This window comes from Streptopelia decaocto, assembly GCF_964273445.1.
Source record: "Streptopelia decaocto genome assembly, chromosome: 9".
Lineage (NCBI taxonomy): Eukaryota > Metazoa > Chordata > Aves > Columbiformes > Columbidae > Streptopelia > Streptopelia decaocto.
The window spans coordinates 20,596,515-20,619,046 of record NC_138664.1 but is presented as its reverse complement, the minus strand read 5'-3'; the positions used below and the strand labels follow the sequence as shown (position 1 = coordinate 20,619,046).

The 22,532-nt window shown below is 47.1% G+C and overlaps 2 protein-coding genes across 7 annotated transcripts in view; one reads left to right on the top strand and one right to left on the bottom strand.

Moving 5' to 3' along the window:
* The window catches only part of NR2E3 (nuclear receptor subfamily 2 group E member 3), a gene marked incomplete at both ends in the record, with an annotated part of 1,543 nt that extends 576 nt beyond the window's left edge, over positions 1-967 (top strand). Inside the window, 4 exons of the mRNA XM_082061107.1 lie at positions 6-149; positions 343-574; positions 652-757; positions 835-967. Of these exons, the coding sequence (XP_081917233.1) occupies positions 6-149; positions 343-574; positions 652-757; positions 835-967 (615 nt within the window). The remainder of the gene's footprint in view (positions 1-5; positions 150-342; positions 575-651; positions 758-834) is intronic.
* A 2,994-nt stretch (positions 968-3,961) lies between these two features.
* MYO9A (myosin IXA) overlaps positions 3,962-22,532 on the bottom strand; it is a 160,170-nt gene continuing 141,599 nt past the window's right edge. For all 6 annotated transcript variants that reach the window (XM_082061177.1, XM_082061178.1, XM_082061182.1 and 3 more), the window contains 16 exons: positions 19,165-19,277; positions 18,590-18,747; positions 17,805-18,028; positions 17,311-17,427; positions 16,433-16,621; positions 15,467-15,514; positions 14,916-15,027; positions 14,017-14,078; positions 11,767-11,959; positions 11,157-11,285; positions 10,693-10,798; positions 10,132-10,263; positions 9,176-9,299; positions 6,554-6,756; positions 6,208-6,350; positions 3,962-5,843 (listed from right to left, as the gene is read on the bottom strand). In XM_082061177.1, coding sequence (XP_081917303.1) covers positions 5,362-5,843; positions 6,208-6,350; positions 6,554-6,756; positions 9,176-9,299; positions 10,132-10,263; positions 10,693-10,798; positions 11,157-11,285; positions 11,767-11,959; positions 14,017-14,078; positions 14,916-15,027; positions 15,467-15,514; positions 16,433-16,621; positions 17,311-17,427; positions 17,805-18,028; positions 18,590-18,747; positions 19,165-19,277 — 2,535 coding nt within the window. In that variant the 3' untranslated portion in view covers positions 3,962-5,361. The remainder of the gene's footprint in view (positions 5,844-6,207; positions 6,351-6,553; positions 6,757-9,175; positions 9,300-10,131; positions 10,264-10,692; positions 10,799-11,156; positions 11,286-11,766; positions 11,960-14,016; positions 14,079-14,915; positions 15,028-15,466; positions 15,515-16,432; positions 16,622-17,310; positions 17,428-17,804; positions 18,029-18,589; positions 18,748-19,164; positions 19,278-22,532) is intronic.

The following is a 22,532-nucleotide window of genomic DNA, read 5'->3' as shown; positions in this document are numbered from 1 at the left end:
CGGAGCGGGCGGCTGGCGAATACCAGGTGGCACCTTACCCGGCGGCCAGCCCCGAAAACGTCTATGAGACCTCTGCGCGTCTCCTCTTCATGGCCGTGAAATGGGCCAAAAACCTGCCCGTCTTCTCCAACCTGCCCTTCCGTGACCAGGTGGGCTTGGGGACCAGCCTGTGGGGCAACGAGGACCCCCAAAAAGTGTGGGCGATCAATGGGATGTGGATAGCTGGAGCATCTCAATCTTCAGGGTCTTGGGGTCCCCACTCCAGATGATGCTCTTCAGCCCAATCAACCGTGGTGGCTTTAGGGGTGACGGGGGTTTTTGGGGCTCCCCCCATGTCCCCAGGTGATCCTGCTGGAAGAAGCATGGAGCGAGCTGTTCCTGCTGTGTGCCATCCAGTGGTCCATGCCCCTGGAGAGCTGTCCCCTGCTGGCTGTCCCCGAGCCGGCCCCGGGGAAGCTGCTGCCCGCCGCCCTGGACGTCCGCGCGCTGCAGGAGACCCTCAGCCGCTTCAAGGCCTTGGCTGTTGACCCCACTGAATTTGCCTGCATGAAGGCCGTGGTGCTCTTCAAACCAGGTGAGGGGACCCACCAGCACCCACCGCCGCCCGTCCCCATATCCCCACCCTGCCCTGTCACCCCCTTGTCCCCGCAGAGACCCGTGGCCTGAAGGACCCCGAGCAGGTGGAGAACCTGCAAGACCAGTCGCAGGTGATGCTGGGCCAGCACAACCGGTCGCACTATCCCGGGCAACCCGTCAGGTACCATTGTCCCCACGTCCCCACAGGTGACAGCGGGGGTGGTGACACCCGCCCACGGCCACCGCTCTGTCCCCCAGGTTCGGGAAGCTGCTGCTGCTGCTCCCAGCGCTGCGCTTCATCTCCTCGGAGCGCGTGGAGCTGCTCTTCTTCCGCCGGACCATCGGCAACACCCCCATGGAGAAGCTGCTGTGTGACATGTTCAAGAACTGACCTCTCTCCTCCACCTCGTCACCCGGCTTGTCACCCTGTCACCTCCACTCTGGGGTGTCACCCAGGGAGGTGGGAAGGTGCCCATGGTCACGTCTCCAGGGTGGTGGCCAGGACCATGGGATGCTGCTGGTGGCTGGGACATGGGGACAGCTGGGGACAGCAGGATGTCTGTGAAGAGGTGGCAGCTGCACCAGGAGCACGTCACCAGGGTGGCTCCCCTGATGGCTGCCGCTGTCCCATGGACCCAGGAAAGGCGCCCTTGCTGTGGCACCAGCACCCACGGGGACCCACTGGTGCCAGGGGGTGACACCATCCCGGTGGTGACACCATCCTGGGGGTATGACCCCAGCCCGGGGTGACACCGGCCGGGGGTGACACCATCCTGGGGCTGGGTGCACCCCTCATCCTGCAATCACAGCCCCTCACTCTTGGGCTGTGACTCCAGCTCTGTGACCCCAGGGGACATGTGGGGACAGGCCCTCGTCCCTGTGTCCCGGGGGCTCCTGTTGCCATCCCGCTCCCCTTTTATACACGGAATAAAGAGGGTTTTTGCAGTCAGACTCTGTCGCCAAATCAAGGTCCCTGTCCTGAGTGTAAATAATCTGAATTTAAAGAAATAAAATCATTTATCTGAATATTAGAAAGGTAAGTATAAATAAGATGTATGCAAATGAGATTAATTAAATAATCAGAATATAAATATTCTCAATATAAACAAGAAATCATGTGGGTATCAATAAAATGTAAGAAATAATCTGAACAGCAGGGGAATAAAAGAACCTATATAGAAAAGAAACAAACAGAAATAATCTGAATTAAATAATCTGAAAACAAATACATTGATGATAAATTATCTGAAGAGAAATGAAATAAATATGAATAATCTGATTAGAAAATAACTGAAAATCAATTATCTGAATAGAAATAGGATTACTAGAAAAAAGATTAATATAAATAGATTAATAGAAAAAATAGATTAACAGAAATAAGATTAATAGAAATAAATTAAGAATAAGTTATATGAACAGAAATATTCATATATCTCTATATTCTCTGGACAAGCAGCAGTGGCCCCGGGGCACCAGAAATTCGTCGTCTTTATAGAATTACACTTTTATTTCTCTTTTTTTTTCTTTTTTTGTCCTTTTTTAAACAATTCCTAGCGCGGATGACACAGGATAATATATCCTCTTACAATACAGACTTTGTTTTTAATTTACACGCAGCAGACTTATAAATTACTTTAAAAAAATGCATTAAAAATAAGAATAATTAACAGCACGCGGCCCCTCTCCTTTCCAGTAGTAAGTACATTCATGCCACTCCAGAAAAGCCCGTTTTTTGCCCCAAAATCCAGCCCTTTGCCAGGAAGGAGCTGTGGGAGATGCCTACGCTGACACCCAGATTATACACATATATATATATATTTATTTTATATACTTTTCTTTATACATATAAAATATATATATAAAGAAATCATTTTTTCTATATATTCTATATATCTAATATCTATTTCTTCATATCTATTTTTCTATGAAGAACCATGTTTTCTATATATATTCTATATATATTCTCCCCATATATAAAGGACATCTATTTCTTCATATCGATTTTTATATATATATAAAAAAACATATAAACATATGTTCTTTATATATAATATACATTTCTCTCATATTTCTTTACATATATGTAAATACACTATATATAAATATAAACACATATTTATATATAGAAATACATAAATGGGTGGGGAAAAATTTAATGCAATATAACAAGGGCAAGTGTAGAGTCTTGAACCTGGGCAGGAACAACCCCAGGTTCCAGTGTAAGTTGGGGAATGACCTATTAGAGAGCAGCGTAGGGGAAAGGGACCTGGGGGTCCTGGGGACAGCAGGGTGACCATGAGCCAGCACTGGGCCCTTGTGGCCAGGAAGCCAATGGGACCTGGGGTGGGTCAGAAGGGGGTGGTCAGTAGGTCAGAGAGGTTCTCCTGCCCCTCTGCTCTGCCCTGGGGAGACCACACCTGGAATCTTGTGTCCAGTTGTGGCCCCTCAGTTCCAGCAGGACAGGGAACTGCTGCAGAGAGTCCAGCGCAGCCACCAAGATGCTGCAGGGAGTGGAGCATCTCCCGTGTGAGGAAAGGCTGAGGGAGCTGGGGCTCTGGAGCTGGACAAGAGGAGACTGAGGGGGGACTCATTCCTGGGGATCAATATGGAAAGGGGGAGTGTCAGGAGGATGGAGCCAGGCTCTTCTGGTGACAACCAGTGACAGGACAAGGGGCAATGGGTGCAAACTGGAACACAGGAGGTTCCACTTAAATCTGAGAAGAAACTTGTTGGGGGTGAGGGTGTCAGAGCCTGGCCCAGGCTGCCCAGGGAGGTTGTGGAGTCTCCTTCTGTGCAGACATTGCAACCCGCCTGGACACCTTCCTGTGTAACCTCATCTGGGTGTTCCTGCTCCATGGGGGGATTGCACTGGATGAGCTTTCCAGGGCCCTTCAACCCCTCACATTCTGGGATTCTGTGAAATAGAAAGGCTATATACTATATATAAAGAATATATACTATATATAAAAAATATATATAGTATATACATACTATATATAAAGAATACATACTATATATAAAGGATATATATATATAGTATATATATACTAAATATACGACATGTAGTATATATACTATATATAGTATACATACTACATATGTACTCTATATATATACTATGTATAGTATACATACTACATATAATATATATAGGTACTGTATACAGTATAGTATATATAGTTACTATTATATATATACATATTTATGCATATTTATAGCATATGTATTCTTTATTATATAGTATATCTATTTCTTTTTAATATATCTATATAAAAGAAACATAGAAGTTATATAAAGAAATAGATCCTTTATATGTATTCTTTTATGTCAATTTTTATATACAGAATATATATTCTTTTATATTTTCTCTATATATAGAATATATTTTCTTATACATATATTTCCTTTATATATATATTATATTTACATATATATAAGAGAAATATATATATCTCAAAAGAAATATACATATATACATATACTTGAAGGTGCAGCCAAGGCCAGAAATCAGAGCTCCCTCCTGCCCCAGGGACCCCCGGCTGGTCATTTTGAGGGGAATTCCAGGGCTTTTAGCTGAAAAGGCTCTAAAATCGATGCTGTTCCCGCTCTCCCTGTGGCATCCATCGCCTTCCCCCACTGAAAACAAATTAAAATTCAAAATGAAATAAAAATAACCATTAAACCCCCAATAAATAAACCATCCCTCAAAGAAACGGCACTTCGGGCAGGGGAGAGGGGACCAAAGGGCTGCTCGGCAAAACACAAAATACCCAGGAAAATGGAATTTTTCGGTGTTTCTCCTCTTTTTGGCAGCGTTCAGGGAAAGGACAATGGCTGCTCTCCATGTGCAGCCCGGCTGCAAGGACTGATCCAGCCTTGATTAATCTAATTAGCGCCCCAGGGTTCCTAATTGTGCCTTTCCAGAGGTTTTTCCAGCAGCTGGAGCATCTCCGGGCGCCACCGAGGGCGACGAAGATGACATGGGAGGGATTAAGAGGCGAGTCGTTAGCGTTGCTAATTAGCTCTGTCATGGGCATGGCTCTGAAATCGTGCTAATTATACCTCCAGGGGCTTCTTGTTCAAAGTCAAATTGGATGTATAGAGCAAGGGGGTAGCGGCAAGTGATGGACGGTGACACCAGAGGTGACACCAGGATGGCTCAGCCCATTGCTTCCCTCCTCCCCAGTCAAAAAATAATAATAATTAAAAAAAAAAAGAAAAAAATAATAAAAAAGTCCTGTCTGGGCAAAAATACTAAAAACAAAACAAAACAAAACAAAATTAAAATATATATATTTACACCAAACTCCAGTATTCGGCATATAAACAAATATAGCTTCAAGTAGTCTTTGATTATTATTATTATTATTATTTTTTAATACTGATGGTCTCCAAAAAAAAAAAACAAAAAAAAACAAGGAAAGGTGGTTAAGTCACGTTAAAAAAATTAAAAAAAAAAAAAGAAAAAGGTGATTTTTGGCAGATTTTAACGCGTTTCCATGCGCTCGGCGTTGGCGTGGATGAGGTGGTTCCAGCGTGGAGGGCCACGACGCTTGGGATGCTCCCGCTGGGTTTTCAGGCTCCGTTCGGCCCAAGGGCGCTCCAACCCCCCCGAAGGTCTGAACCCCCCTAAAACCACTAAGGCCACCATTAAAACTGTCCACCACCGGCCTTTTTAATTAATAATTCCTCCTCCTGGTGCTAACGAGAAGCCATCGGGTGCTGCCGGTGGCGCCAACGTGGAGGACATTCCCACGCGCGACACGTCCCCAGGATGGAGCATCTTCAGACCATGAACTCGTTGCTCCCCAGGAGGACGAGGGGTTGGGCGGTGGTGCAGTCGGCCTCGGCGTTTCTCTTGCGTCCCCCTCCCGTCCCCCCGTCCGGGGGCTCTTTGGTTTTTGGGGGGGACGTTTTGACGCTCTTCAGTTTCTGTTTGCCTTTCTCTGGGTTGAAGGTCCCACGTGTGGTGAACTGAGGCCGGTCCTCGGGGTGACGCAGAGGTCCTGTGAAGCCCTCGGGGGTCACCCGGGTTTCGGGGGGCTCACCGGACCCCCCCGCTCGGTAGAAAGGTGATTTGGAGTACATCTGGAAGCGCTTGCGGGGCAGGTGGGGCAAGCAGGAGGTGGACGATTGGGAGGAGGAAGAGGAGGAGATGGAGGCGTCTGTTGCGTCCGCTGGGTCCGGCCGCAGCCGGGGGTGTCTCCGCAGGCGGCTCGGCCCCTCCACCTTGGCGGGGCGCAGGGAGGGAAGGACCACATTTCTCTCTGGGGTGGGGGGAAGGACAAACCCGTCATATTAGCTTTGCCCCCCCAGGGACAGATGATGTGAGACCAGGATGTTGCCAGCATCTCGCATCACTAGGGGACGATGGAGGAGTGCTCACCGCCCCACCAAACCTGGGGTGCTACCACCCACCTCCCCAGGTCTGCGTGTTTTAACTCTCAAGCCTCCTCTTTACACCCATTTAAATGGCTGTACATCATGACAGGGCAGGAAAAATAAACTCCCACCAACCTGATCTAGTGGAAGATGTCCCTGTCCATGGTGGGACAGTTGGACCAGATGATCTTTGAAGGTCCCTTCCAACCCAACTCATTCTACAACAAACCCCAAAACACCTGGATGTACCTGAACGATCGGAGATGGCGCCTTCGGAATCAAAGTTCAAATTTTCGGAGCTATCGGCGGTGCCGATGGAAGCTTCGGACTCGAGGGTTTCGTCGTCAGAGGCGCGAGGCTCCAGCGTCAGCATCTCGAACGTCAGCTCCTCCCTGCCAAAACCAATCCAGAGCCATTGACCCAATGGGACCAAAAAAGTGGGGAGAAGAAAGGTATGAGCGTACACCAAGAGATGATGGGGGAAAGGAGTCGTCCAGCTCACCCCGTGAGCAGTACGTCAACCATACGATGTCAAACAACATTCATAGGTCACCTACAGGTAGGGAACATGGCTGGAACCCATGCCCAGACTCACTTTTCCTTCTGCAGACTCTCGATCTGCTCAGTCAGCACCTTCTCCTCTTGCTGCATGGCCGCTTGCTGCTGCTCTGTCACCTCCATCTCCATGGCTTCCTCGCTGCTCATGGTCTCCTCGGGGACGTCCGTCACCGAGGGCAAGCGCACGGCGACAGGAGACGTCGGGCTGGGGTAGGCGCCACGTCGCACGCGTCCTTTGCCCTGAAGATAGACGACGGTGTCACCACCAGCACCAGCCAAGGTGATTTTGGGGACATCTCAGGTGCCAACAACGCTGCTCTCCCAAGGTGCAGAGATGGCCCTGGCCATCGGTCCTCAGTGTGCCACCACCACTCACGCCCGGGACCCTCCAAAATCTCACCCCAGGCTGGGAGAGGTACCAGAAGGACTCAACACATTGGAGGTGGTGAGGATGGAAGTGGTGAAGATGGTGCTGATGGACCAAGTGCAACTCGGACTTCAAAGCAAGCTAGGCTGGTGGCAGGATGGGTTTCTGCAAAGCCCACAGCCCGTGCAATGGGAAGCTTGACCCGCCTGGTGGCCGTGTTGGTTTTGGGTGGGAGCATCACCAGGGCTTTGACTCCAGGGCACAGGTTTTAGTGTTAGATCGCATCTTGCATCCTTCCCTCACCCACCCTTGGTATTTCCAAGGGTCTGCACCTCGGCAAACGGTCACTCACACCTAATCCCATTGCTGTGCTCTGATCTCACGTACATGAGATCCAGAAACCAAGACCATGTCCAATGGTCCATTATGAGACAGTAAACGTGAATTTTTTGTGACCATGGTTCAATGGGGAGGTTTAATGCCGCTGTCCCTGTGCTGAAAAGCACTGAAGAACCATCTAATTTTTTAAATACTAAAAGCAATGACGAAAACTGACTCAAATGGGGGTGGTACACATGGAGGAATATTATATCTGCAGCTGCTTTATCCTTTCAAGGAGCAGCTCTATGGATCTGCTCCGCGCAGTAGGAGAAAAAGATGGATTTTTGGGGATGAGGGATAGAATAGACATTAAAAAACTTTTATCCTAAGTGTTAACATAACCAGACACACCTCATCTTCTAAATTCAAGCTCCTGAACTGACCAGGACTTAGGAGATGCCAACCCATCGCTTGGTGACCTCCTCCTGATGACCGTCACCCAGGATGAACCTGCATCTCCCTTGCAGTTGAAAATCTCTTTGCAATGCAGCTTTTCTCCCCGTAGGGTTATTTAAACGCTGTTTGCAGGGGAATGGAGCCTCCCTTTTTCCTTTAAAAGTGAAATTTGCTCCTTTTTACTCCTTTAATCTTTGAACGTCTTGACCTTGCATTCAAGGAGGTGGTGGTGCTCCTCCTCCAAGGCGCTGGAGGACACCTTTGGATGCCTCGTGGTCCTCGAGGCAGCTGAGCTGGTGGTTTTATCACCACCCTGCAACACAGCAGCGCGGCAAAAGCAACTCAATGGCATAGCTGGATGCTGAAACACACCCTGACGGCAAAAATTGGGGTGGGAAGGGAAGGGATGAGTCAAGCAAAGCAAAAAAGAGGGAAGCACAGGATGGAAAAAGAAGAGAAAATAGAAAAAAAAAATGGGTAGTAAGGGAAAAAGGGGTTGGAAAGCAGTTTTTTTGAGGAGCTGTGAACTCCTGCCGCCCCGGGGACCCGCGGGGGTCATGGTGGCCCCAAGAAACAGCGTCCGCCCAGGGACGGGACGGGCAAATCACAGACGATGGCCGGTGGGACGAGGCTGGAATGAGCGGCGGTGACAGACAACGGAGGGACGCGGCGGCTGGCGCGGGGCGCGCTGCAGCGGATACATACCGGGATTGAACTGCGGGTTATGCTCATAAATCTAACTGCAATTAGTACGGGTTTCTGGATTAGAGAGGAGATGAAAAGGAAAGCAGAAGGTTAGAGTGCGCATGCCGTCGTCCCTCCAAAAAAACTGATTTTGTTCATTTTTGTGTTGTGTTTTATTTCTGTTTAACCGGGATGAGCAGGGCAGCTCTGCAGCACCATGACCTCGGGCAGTCCCTGCTTGGATTTCATCCCCAAAAAAGTCAATGTGTTCCTGGAGAAGCACAGCTTGGCACCCAAGCTGGGGACGACCAGGCTGTGCCGAGTCCGTCCCTCTCCCGCAGCCCAACAAGCCAAGCACAGCGTGTCTGCAGCCCACCGGCCCCCGGCAAGCATGGAAGCTCAATGAGATGGGTTTGAGGCCCCCAAAAAGGCTCTACAGGAGCAGGGTGAACCTTCGGGGAGCTCATTTTGGGTTCAGATAATGCACCTGAGCACAAAAAAGGATGGTCCGGGTCTCCCATGGGGTGACGTTGAGCTGGCCAATGAAAGGCTTGACTCAACCCAGGACCAAACAAGCTCAAATGAAGGTGGAAACATTGATCAGGAGTGTCTGAGCTGGAGTGACCAGGTTTCCACAGACCGTTCCCATCTCCTCGTGCTATGGTGTGACTCGAGGAGCCGCCACAGGGCTGAGGGTCCTTGTCCTGGGGGAGATGGTGTGGGAGGTTGCGAGGGGTTTGGGAGGCTGGAATAAGCAGGAGAAGATCAGGGAGGGTTGCTTTGGGGGCAAGGAGAGGACAGGAGGGAACGGAGATGGTTTTGGCTTCTCACCATCGATCTGCGGATCAAGGAGAGGCGGCTCTTGGCTTTGTTCTCCGCAAACTCCAGGCTGTTGATGTCCTTGAGACGAGCCTTGTATTTGTTCATCTGCTCGATCACGATTAATTCTACGCAACTATGGGGGAAAAAAACCCAAAAGAATACAAGGTGGGAGGAGGAAATTATTTTATCTGGGTTGTCTCTGTTTTACCTGAAGATCTGTCCTGATGGAAAAGGACAGAGGGGAAATCTCCAGCTGGCAATCAAAGAGTAGCAAAAATTCCCCTAAAAGTGTGATAATGGGCTTGGGACGGATCAAAGAACTTGGACTAGAGAAATTCAAGACCTCCAAGGATCCCACCAGCTCCTACCAGCCGGGTCACCAAGCATGTTTTGGTCTTTGACAATTTTAATACCCTTACTGGAGGTAAACCCGCCTCTTTCAGAAGCCCAGCCCTTCCCTGGATAGTTTCTATTATTATCACTGTCTCCATTACATATTTTAAACCTATTTAATATGAGGCAGATGGAATTTGGGCAAGCGCTTTACTTTTTCTCTTTAAAATCCTTCTGATTATGTCAAATACCTTAAAGCAGTCTAAGTATGCAATATTATTATTGCTGCAGACCAAATGAGCTCACCTCCTCAAATAAAAAAGACAAAATTAAAGCAAAAATAAAGATCTGCTTGCCTTAAATGGGATTAATTTTGAAAGGACATGAGCACAAGCTCCACCTCTTCCTGCAAGCGCAAGCTGATCTGCTCTTGTGGATCCTTCATTGCTTAAACATCCCCATTCAAGAGCCTCTTGGGGATTGAGAGAATATTAAATATCTTCACAGAGACGTGTTTAATACGTATTTATCACTCCCATGCTAAAGGTTTCTACTCTTGAGCCATATGAGCATTAGTAAGTGGTGAAATAGCAATGATTATGGCGCTGGATCACCCAGCACCACGTTCTTACGTGGTTGTTTTACTGATGTCCTGAACGCTCTGCAGCGGGTCCGTCGTGTCGGGGCAGCGGAGGATACAGGGAGCAAAGACGATGGCCAAGGCATTAGCTGACATGCGATTGGTCTCTTCTTGGAGGGCAATCCTAAAAAAAAAAAGAGGAATTAAGAGAGAAGTGAGAGGTGAAGGCAACCCCACCACACCTCTTCTGCTGGCCATAGTGAGATGATGCGGCTACAGAACAATCTTGCTCTGCCCTCAATGGAGAAAACCAAACCTGAAGACATCTCAGATGTTCCCAAGGAAAACAACCAGCTTTTTCCCCTCAAAGAACCTGTCTCTGCAGTGGCAAGAGGTACCATGGACCCACAGGCACCACGAGCAACCAAAGCGCTGTGGAGGTCGCTCATCAACATGAACATCACTTAGAGAAACAGCGCTGGGGCCACCTCCTGGGGGATGTGATGGGTCTGAAAGCTCTTCCCTTCCCTTTGCTTTCAGTCTCGGTTACTTTGGTATAAAAGGACGTCTGAGCATCCCCCATGTCACCCAAAGCTGCCTCGGCCCAACGTACCTCACCAGGTGGAAGATGAGACGTTCCAAGGTGCTGAGATGGGGGCGGGAAAGCTGGTCGATGACCGAATACACTCCCCGCACTGTCTCCTTCCTCTCCTGGAGGCCTGCAGAGAAAGCACCAGCATTTAGGAGCAGTTTCTACTTCTTCCTTGTAATTGAAATGATACCTTCTTAATGCTTGCTTACTTTTGCTACTTAAAAGGCAGATTTTCTGGGTAACTTTTTGGGCTGAAATCTGCTGAAATGTGATACAAACACTTGCCACTAAAGGCAAGACAGAACTGCCTGTGGCTTTGCTTAAGTAAAACTCATTAGAGCAAAAAAAAATCAGACTCTGAAACCAGGTAAATATAAATCTAATTTGGCAAAACCAGCTGATTTGGGCCCAAAGACTAAATAAAATTTGGCACTAAAAGTGGCCATGTCTGTCAGTGGAATGAGATGGTGAAGGAGGCTCCTCACCCATCGCCCGCAGAAACTCCTCGTAGAGCTCGAAGGTCATGAGAGGGTTGGGTAGATCTCGCAGCCATTGCTTGAACACGCTGGCAATGACGTGGATGTTGTAGTCGTCTAAATTCACGTTGTCGATGTCTGTGTTTGGCAGCAGATTGGGGAGAAAGAATGAAAACGAGAGGCAAGGATCAATATGGAGCCGTAAATAGAGCCAGGGCATGGATAAGCTACTGTAAGATAGAAAATGTTCATGTGCCACCCCAAAACCATACTGCGTTCCATGTCAAGAAATCCATCACCTGATTTCAGCTCCACGTCTTAAAATCTGCATTTTCCAGGGCAAGTAACCTCAGGTGGGACCAGGATTTCTAAGGCAGCCTTTTTCTTCAACCAGAGTGACATTTTTTGTGCATCACACCCCAAAAAACATGAGACAGTGACTTGAGAACAGATTTTGGTTGGACATGTGAAAGCATCACTTGTGTTTTTGTGGTCAAGGAAGGCGGGACCACTCCTTTCCTTTGCCCTGATGAAGCATCCCACCTTCCTCACATCCAACCTTGACATTGCAGAGATTTTTCTCCCTGTGGTGTTTCTCTTTCCTTCCCTGTCGTTTTACCTGTATCGAGTCCTTGCCGCAGCTCCTTGATCTTGTTGGTGGAGCCTGATTTTCTGTAAATGCCCTCTGTGTACAGCCCATGCATTTCGATGTAGTTGATGAGCTTCTCCACCAGCACCGGCACCGCTCGTTCCCCGCTGGTCAACCGGGAGAGCTCCACACCGAACTGCCGAGATGAGAGCTCGGGGTCATACTGGTGGTGAGAAAGAAACAAAAAGGTTTTAAAATCCTGCTGGAGCAATCGGATCTCACTGCTATTCAAACTTCTTCAGCCGATCCAGGTGACCTGCAGGTCAGTCTAATACAGGAAGAGAGGACATCCAGCAATGTACAACTTGCAATGCTAAAACAGGCCCTCAAGTCATAAAAGTCTGAATTTCCATGGTGGTTCTCCAGCTCCTGCCTCTCTGGCACTGGCTCCAGGGATGATTCCATGGCCTGAAGCAGAACAGATAAATCTGAAATCTGAGTCTTGGGTACTTAGATAAACTTGCAGCATAGGAAATCACAAAATGTCTGTGAACGAACACAATGTCAAACTAAGAGCATGAAGAAAACTCATCTACATCTGCCAGGAAAGATGCATTTGACACCTGCAAACGCTCACTGGAGATCTGATATTTGTGAATGAAGTCCTCCTGAACAGGAGATTCTGGGTGGAAAATGTCAGAAGATCTAATAAAATCTGGCCACAAAGACCCAGTCCCAGCAAAGGGAACGTGAGACAGCACACACTGTCACCAGCGAGGTGGTGGTGACCACCACCCGCGTCCCAGCTATGAACTGCTCCTGCATCTGTGTTTTTCCCACTCAATCTCATCCTTTCATCCATCTTGTCAACCTTATGAGAAGATGTGGGGAGGATGCCCACGCTGTGTAATGCTCTACGGAAAAAAACCCCACCCCAGTAACATCTGGTCTCAGCTGCCAGTTGAAACTCATCAGCTGCTGTTCAACCAGCTGGCTGCTAAACCCAGGAGAAAACATGATGCCACAAAACCCGTGTGTGACTTAAACAGAGAGTCAAGTAGCTCCAAGATGAGGCGCAAATATGGGTGAAAACTATTCTATTATCACTGAGAGGTGAGCTCAAGTTCACCATAAACCTGGAGAAAAAGATCCAGTCTGGGGCAAGGCTACCAGTTACCAAACCAACCATTGCTGGAAAATAAAGAGCTTTTTCTCAAAGCATAATAGGTGGTTTGTGGCTCCTTGTCGCTGAAAACAACCCTAAAATGTTAAACTACTGAGCACGGACAAGCCCGAGTCTTTCTAGAGAAGGAACTCCAACCACCCACGTGGAAAGTGTCTGTGGAGACACAGTGAACTTGCTTCCTTGGGTATGAAAAGCTCCTTGTGCAGAGAAACATCAAGAAATGAGAAGGCTCTGAGCATCTCTAATAAAACATAATCAGAGATCTCACGGAACTTTCCAGATCTGGAGGGGAGAAACTCGTACGAGGCGTTTCTCACTTTTGCAGAGATACTGCTGGGGAGTGAAAGAGCGCAGCAAAAATACCAAATCAAACCAAAAATAAATATTTAACACATATATTCAGATTATTTCTTGGGAAAAATGTAATCACGCAGTTTTATGGAGGCTGTAGGGTTATAGAGGCTGCTCTTCCCCCAAGACTCTCAGGGAGCTGATAAAGATTTATGCACATTATTATCCTGGCTGTATTATCATTTTTTGGGTATAAACAGCAAAAAATTAACTATTTATTTTTTTAAATTCAAATCTTGATGATTCATTGTTAGCCAGGGCAACCTGCTGTATTCATTTGCTGTCCTTAAACCCTGTAAACATATTTATTTCCTTGTCAGAAGACAGGGAGTGCTTGAGCATCCTCCACTGTTTGGGGACCACGTTGTGAGCATGAGCTTGTATTTCCAAGAATAACCCCACATTTAAGAACGACCCCAGATTTCCATGTCCTTAAAAGCTATAAAATGAAGCAGTTTTCTATTATTCAGCATGGTGACAAAGCAGGGAACATCACTGCAACCTCTGACGTGTGACTGGGCAGATATACAATGCTAAATTGCTGTGTTATTCTCAAAATATAAGCAAACACCCAAGTGCTGGCTGGAGAGACCTCCAGGGATCTCCAGTCCATGCTCCTGGTTTGAAGACAGGTGATTTCCAACATTATATCAAGTTCTGTGCCTGCAAATATATTTTTATACAACTCTGAGATCGCCATCTGAAAGGTATTTAATGAAAGAAAATGAATGAAAGACATTTACCTTTTTGGAGCACTTGGTTGTGGTTTTAAGACAGCACTTCTTGTGACAAGCATATTTACATACTGCAAGGAAGAAAAACAGTATTTAATAATCCAAAAAGTCAGATCGCTGCCAAAATATGAATTAGTATGAATTAAGTAGCTCCTCTGAGGACCAGCAGGTCAAAAGCACATTGAATTTGCAGTTCCAGGGGCCAAGTCTATACTAGATCCACTCAAACAAAAACAAATGAAGCCTTTAATTGTAAGTCCTTGAAACATTAAGAAAACCCTGATAGATCCACTCGGTAAATAATCCGTGAGTCACCCTGAGCATGGGCACCCTTAAAGAGGTTGGAAATAGTACCTAATTTGTATTCTTCCTGCAGTGGGTATTGGCCTCAGGGTCGATATTTCAACCTAATCAAGGAAATGCCAAAAAAACCCCAAGCGATGGATCATCCTTTCCCATCACTCCTCCTCCATTTTCATGATTTCTCCAAAAATACATGTGCCTGGAGGTCAAATGGGCTAAAACCAAGTGAATTTGCTGCAGTCATGAGGCCCACGGGCACGCTGTGGGCTGAACTCATAGGGGACATTCACCAAACCTGATTCTCTTGATCATCCTTCTTACCGTGACACTTGAATTTGGTTGGACCATATGAAACGACCATACAGGATAAGATATGTAATGCAAAGCTCCCCCCCACAAAACTAACCCTACCGTGAGGTCTGGAAGGACTGACTAATTGACTTCAGAAATGCTTAAGAACTGTCCCAAAACCTCTTTGAATGTGAAAAAACGCAACTTACCTGAGAGTGGGGTTGCAGGAACCAGCAGTGAACACTTTTTAAAATGCAAAAAACTCATCACTGTGAAACACGCATGTGAAAAAAGGGCAAAGAGAATGTGCTTACATTTACAAACAGAAGCCCTGTCCATAATCCAGATCAAGGAGGAACAATATTCACAGTAGGTGGGGATGCTGTACTGGGTCGCCTTAAAAATGTGGCCGTTGTGCTCTTCCACCTGCGACAATAAAGATTCAGTGGTGAGAAGAAGGAGAGGGGCAAGAGTTTCCTGACTTTTAGCTGTTATTAGCTATTTTTGTTTCCTTTTCAATCCAATAACCCTGTAGGCAAACCAAAAAGACATCCAGTCAGTACAGGAACCAAACCATCATGAAACCAGGTTAGAAACTACGTTTGACTGGTCAGGTCCCCATGTTAAGAAGGTCTTCTAAGCGTCCATGGCCCCTTTTTGCCCTGCACTTGCATCCTTTGGAATACTATCACTTCCTTTAGGAAAAAAGGAGATGGAATCTCCTACATCTCTGATAAAATGTAGACCACACGCTGTAAGTTAATGCAGAAACCCAGGATAACACTTTCTGTTTTGCAATCAGTTCTATAATAACTCCTGACATTATGTTTACTGTCTTGACCGATGTGGGACGTTCTCAACTCACCACATCCACTTCCTTTTTTCTTCTCTTTTTTCGCTCCGTTTTTGGTACCTGGTATTAGAAAGAGATTTCAATCTTAGAATCATAGAATTTCCTGAGTTGGAATGTATCTAACATTGCCCACTGCTTTCCAGCCCCATTCTCCAGTGCATCTGCAGCCCCATGAGAGTCATTCTAGGAAACCCTCCTGCGGATCACCCTGGTTTCAGAAATCTGGACAACTGGCCCCATCTTTATCTCAGAGCTGGAATTAGATGCTCTGCCTCCAGGTCCAGCATCAGTGACCCAAAGCTCTTCCATGTGATGTGGACGACCAAGGAGGACATGGCACAGCCGTGCAGCTGAAGCTGATGCTCAGAAAACCTGCCTGGAGAGGAGTCTGAGGAAGACTCAGAGTGGAAGAGTCAGCAGATGGATTATTTCTACAATAAACACCATCTCCCAAACCCCAACCTGAGACCCCCTGGTTGTCCTCGCAGAAAGCGAGGAGCTCAGGTTTGCGAGAGGAACACTGCAAGCTCTGACTGCCCTCAAAACTGTAGCTAGACCCCAAGGATAGACGCTGCCTGTGTCCCCTTCTGCAATCCAACTGATGGGTGACACGTGGTCACCTGGGAAGAGGTCAAGAGACCGGGAAAGCTTGTATCTCTTTCCCTTTCCCTCAAAGATTGAAAAAACCCCTCAAAAATCTAAAAAAGAAGCACCAGGAGATGCCTTTCCAGCGATCCACAGACAGTTGCAGCTTTGCCCTGGAGACAATGTCTACACGTTGGCATTGGCCAAGGCCCAGCTCAGCCCAAATGTGAACTTGGCTTTGCTGAGCCCAGTGCAACACCACCAATGAATCATGTCATCTCAGCTTAAAGCAGAGGAGAAGACAACAGAGGTTCCCACGTGTCTACACAGAGCATGACCCCACAGAAAGACAGTTCCCAAATCTCCAAGGGGCTGAAGAAACGTGCCAACTACCTTCACTGCGGTGTAGTCCAGGGGTTTGTACTCGATCATATATTCATCAAGGAAGACTTTGAAGGTATTGACCCAAACTTTCACTGGAGATTCACTCCAGTCTCTCTGCTCAAGCCTCATAGTCTTCTCCAGAATCTGCTCGAATAAGGCGTACAGGTCCTTATAGCGGATGCTTTTCCCATCATCCATCTTTTAAGGAAAAAGAAGCAAAAAGAAAAACCATTTTTATAAGCCCCAGACTGTCTGTTCTGCTCCAGACAATTATTTCAGCCTGACTGGCTTCCGACCGCTTGGGGAAAGTCCGAGTATGATTAAAGAAGACAAAAATGATCATCTAATAGAGAATTGTTTCATGACCTTTGGCAGGGTGGCTTCTCAGTGAGCAGAGCAGGAGGATGTTAAGTTCCAGCTCAAGTCTTAAAGGGAACTTTTAGTACAATCTGGGCAATAAAATAGCTTTTTTTGACCGCTCTGATCATAAGGCACAGCGATCATTGCTCAGATTCAGAAGTAGCAGAAGAACAGAGCTCCACGTTGATCAGACATTTCCACCACTCACAAATGTAACACAAAGGTTTCCAGGCACTTTGAGTGGCAAAGAGGGGTTTATTGACTTAAAGTCATCTCCCATTTGATCAGGAGCAACTTGTAACGAGGAGATCAGAAATCTCCACTCAACGTATATCGAGAGCTGATTAAAGAGGAAGAATTAGTCCAAATTTACAGCTCATGGCACTGAACGCAAAGGAAGACCACCCACCCTCTGGGCTGAGCAGAGCAGGAATGGAAAGGCTGGCAACCTCTCCATCACCAGGAGGACCCAGAGCATATCGTTTCTCCTGGAGGTGGAAGTTCTCACCCATCATCCGCTCACTTACCGCCAACGCTGAAGAGTAAAAGCTGAATATGTTTTGTCGGAATTCCTTCAGAGCTTTCTTGAACACAACATCCACTAGCGTGTCCTTCTTGCTATCTTCATTGTCCAGTTCATTCATCTGCAAAACCAAAGGGGTTGATGTGCCCGTGTCACTTTTGCTGCGGCAGAGCACTGCAGATGAAGCAGAACTAACGAGTAGCTATTCCACCACAGGCAGGTGATGTTAATAATGATTACAATACAATTTCTCCACCATGCAAACTACAAATACGAGCATTTCCCTGCAGCCTTCAACTCCTGCCCTCCTTGGTCACCCATTTCTGATGCCACCAGCAACAGAAGCACTGAAGCTGCTGGGCTCGTGCAGAATGACCACAGGTTGGTGCCTATCTTTTCTCCCAAGTGTTGCCACTGCTGCCCCCAAGATAATTTTGGTTTTGTTGCCTCCATCTGCTCTTCAAGATCTCTGGTGATTTATGTGAGGACAGGAGTTACCTTTTTCAGGAGAAACTCATCCATGCTCTTCAAGTCGCTAGCGCTGGTGATGATCTGCAGCGAGTCGTTCTGCCACTGCACGGGCTCCAGAGTCACGTTGCTGATCTTGACGCTGCGCTTGCGTTTCACTTTGGGAGAGGGTTCCTTGTTCTCCTTAAACTCCCGCCGGTAGATGCCGGACAGCTCGGGACTCCGTGGAGGGGTCAGGTGGTGAGGACCCAGCTCTACGGGTGATAATTAAATAAGGGGGAAAGAGATTGAAGAGCAGATGAAAAATAATTCTGCCACTAAAATAAGGGGATGGGCTCTGTAATAAACCCGTGGAGGAGAAAAACACCGTGTGGTACTCGTAGGAAGATTAAATGTAATTTCTCCTTTGGTTATTTTCTCCATCAAGAGGGGAAATGTCTGTCCATGTCCAGACGGCTGTCAGGAGGGTTAGCAACGTGGAATTCCTCGCGACTCGTTTTGGATCCCATCCTCTAAGCTACTTGCTGTTATTTCAGGTTGACACCATCCATGAATTCAAGAGAAATGAATCAGCACAGACATTTGATTTGTGCAGCTTCCCAAACCATGTTCCTCAGCTAGACCACACTGTTGTATATGATACTCCCAATTAGAGATACCCTACCCCTATAGATAAACCAACCTTCCTCAGTTCTGTAGCTTTACCCAAGCCCCTATATGTAGCCCAATGTCAGATTTAGACTCACTTTTCCCTCCGCCATGAGAGCAAACGCAATTTCTCTGCTCCTTACCACACCAGAATCTTCTCCACGTACCTTCTCCAAGCTGCAAGCCAGAAATCATCTCCCGGCCGGGGACTTCTTGCTCCGCATAGAGCTCCAGCAGCTCAGATTGGGTAGCAAGCTTCTCCCGTGAGGTCTTCTTCTCTCCCTGCTTTCCCTTCCCCCAGAACCTCATCTTGGTTCGGTGAGGCCTGGAAATAAATCATGGAAAGAAGAACCACCTTAGCTAGGAAAATATTCTTACCAAAACTACCCCAACACTCCCAGATCTTCACGGTGTTTGAGGAGGAGTTAAATCCACGCAACTCCTACCAGAGAAAACAGGCTACGAGTCCTCAGGAAAGGCAAGAAACTCAAGTTTCACGCATGCAATTGGGTGGTTTGGGATGGGATGTCTGGCACACGGTGTCAAAACCTTGCCATGATATGAGCAGGATGCCTCTTCTAATTGAGCAAGTCCACAGTCGCATAGACAAGATGGGATGAGTAACTCGCGTGCTGGTTTTGGCAGGTGGAGCTCCAAAGGAGCTGGGGTGGTTCAGCGGGGAGATGGACACCAAGAAGGACACAAGAGGGACTAATTTCCTGTCTCCAGCCGCGTTTCCTACCTCCCGTCCGGAGCCAGGTTCTTCTGAGCGGCCGCCAGCTTCCCGATCTCCCCCTGAGACATGGTCTTGTGCAGTTTGGTTTGGCCTTCCCCGGCGGCGAATCGCTGCACTGTCTGTAATGATTCCACGTACAAAGCATTTAAAAATGAGACAGCTCTTGGGACGCCAGCTATTTTTTTTGTTTCCCTAGCAAAAATTAGATATTTCATCTGTTACGTCTTTATTTCTCTTCCTACAGGTGGAAACCTACAGCCCTGTTGAACTACCTACAACTAAAGAAATATTTTAATGACTCGTGAAACAGAAAGGCATTTCCCTTGCTCCAGCTCTACATTGAGGTCCAACCTTCTTTCTCCTTGAGCAACCAGCGATGAAATCCCAGAAAAGCCATGTTAACAATGATTGTTAGCCATGACAAAGCAATTTGTGGTGTTCCCAGCATCCAAGGAACCTTCAGCCACATGGATATGTCCCAGCAGAGCTTCCTCCTCCAACCCTTGTTGAGGATGTTACAGAAAAGACCATGGTCTTTGGGCCAAGGACACGTCAAAATGAACCATTTAGAAATACGAGATTTTGCAGCTTTAATACAAAGGATCTCTGCTTTTGCCACCATTTTATATTCTCTAGGATCAGTTTTAAGGGTGAAAAGAATTTGCAATCATTCAGCCTAATGGGATTCCATGAAATAGTCTTGCTGTATTTAGAAGAAAATAGTAAATTTTGTTCTTTTTTCTTGTGTGTTTCCAGTTGCAGCTGTGATTTCAGAGTTGGACTCCAGGAGAGACTTTCAGCATGAGGAAAACAGGGAAGACAATGGTCAAACATCTCCTGCAGCTTCCCCATCACCTGAATGTCTGCGCTGAACACACTGGGGGGTTCATTTTTCGCCTTTGGACTAAACCTCTACCAGCCAGGAGATGGCAGCACATGAGGCAAAATCGCCACTGGGAAAGACAAACTGCCTAAACCACCAAAGGGTTTCGTGTTTCTGTCACTTTCACATTGCGTAATTTGTGGATGGATACTGGGGGAGGGGGGAAAGTTAAATCCATCCAGCCCAAACTTACTACTTGCTTTTAAAAATAACCTATTACAATATTTGCCCCATGTTACTGAATAATTTAACCTTTTAATCACTTTCAGTGTTTTGGTTTTATTTTTCTAAGTATTTTGTGGAGGTATTTCCTCCCTTTTTTTTCTGTTTCAAAGCCATTTAAAGCACAGGCCAAGGGGATCACTGGGGCACCACAGGGGTTGCTCTATGGGACACCACAGCCACTTTATTGTTTCAATAGATATCAAACCTGCTCCGCAAGCAGACCTGGTGTGCAGATTTTGAAGTAGGGTGAAGCAAGCGAAACCCCTGGCTCATGCAGAAGACTGAGTCAAAAACATCTGGGATGCACTTTTTAGCAAAAACTAGAAGAATAATGACTTAGGACAGGAGATCTTTCATTGCTGGCTCTTGAGGCATCCTTGGGATGAGCTGGTGACAGATACTTGGACTAATTTTGTCAATTCATGGCTTTATTACAGAGGTTGGAGCTAAATCGTTGCTTCGTTATCCACGACTCTCTCTCTAAGAGCTTCTGCTGAAGGACAATGTCTTTCAGAAGGTATTTCTGGTGTGGTTTCTCTAAGACTTTCTATTTCTCTGCTGCAGGAAAGCTCCCCAGGCTTGGGTGCAACTCAGAAGTGGTATTCGTGTGTGCTGACCACAGCCAGGAGCTATTCCTCCCACTTGCACTTCTCTCACCGGAAGGTTGGTTAATCCTCAGCTCATCACCAGCCAAAACACTCAATCAACATTGAAGGCTTGGTCATGTCAGGAAGCCTTAAAGGCTCTTTGGAGTCAACTGAACCTTCAGCAGCCACCTTAAGTACTGGTGCCCGCTGGGTCTCAGTGCTGGCAGAAGGTGCTCTTGGTCTTTGCTTCTCTGGGATCCCACAGACTTAGGTCAGGAGCATCGGTTTCTGGTGGACCTCTACTTACACAGTCATTGAGTTGATAGTCAAGAAACCCAACGGGCGTAACGGGCAGGTTCACGCCAGCGTGGCTGGTGAGCCATCACATGCTCAACTTCCCAAGGTCACACATGATCTCTCTTCCGTCTATCCAGCAGCCCTTGGCCACCGAGCAGCACATCAAAAGAGGCTTTTTTGGGAAAGTTGTAGCCAGGGGCAGCAGCCATATGAATAAACTATTCACTAGCACAGAAACCAGCCCACACATGGCAGCTGCCTGACTCGTCTTCATGTGAACATCACAAGACACAACGATAGTGTCTACACAGACATCCCCCTATTCGAGCTTGTACCCAAACCAACATGCACCAGTATTGCTCCATTTGCAACACCCAAATGGGCTCTGCTAATAAACATGTATAAAAAGTCCCTGTGTTTTGCTACTCGTGGCAATTCTGACCCAGAGAAGCCACAAGCCAATGGGCTGGTCCCCAACCTGCAATACAGATGGAAACACTGTACATGTCGGCAGGACACAGGGACATCAGGTTGCGCCGATGACGCGACTTCACAAGCAGCGATCGGCAGGAAGCAGAACTCGACCACACAAGGGGTGAAGGTGTTGAACACCAGTTAGAGCCAAGTGATGGGGAGCAAAGAAGGAGGATATGGGAGAGACGAGAGACAGTTGGCACCTACTACTACTTGCATGCGGTGAGAGCTGTTAAACCAGGTGAGCAGAGGCCCAAGGAGCATTTCCAAAGAGTGGGATGAGCCGGGTCCCTTCCCAAGGATGGAGTTTGCCAAGTGCCTTTGGCATCGGCTACAAAAAATTTAGATCTTTACAGCTAAAAAAGAAAACCCTAAGGCTTTGTAAGAGGGTAGTCTCCAGGAACACAGCACTCCGGGTACAGCATGGCCCTTCTATGTAAAATAATATCTTTTGCTACATAAAATTGTCCCTTTCCTGGTCTCCAAAGCAGGGAGATGAGCTAAGAGGCAGCCCAGAGGCCTCAGTTCATCGAACAGCCTCTTTCAATCAGGTTTCAAGTATTCCTGACTCAAAACTCCTGGAAATTTATCAAGAGCAACCTTCAAAAATCTGTGGAATTTGTAAATCTCTGCCCTCTTCCAGTGAGGAAATGATCCTGGGGAAAATTTAACCTTTATAATAAAAGCTGCTAACCAAAAAGTCACGAAGAGCTCTCCTTGTCCATCTGCCTATCTTGGGAAAGCAGATTTTAGGATTGCGCGAGAGGTTTGCTGGAACCAAGGCAATGCTGGAGCACAAAATAAATCACTAACTTAGGGGTTTGTGCTTTTGTTTGGTTTCATACTCAGCTGCACAGCCAGCAGCGCAGCCGGAGTAGAGGAACAAGGCAGCAGGAGACAATTCCTGG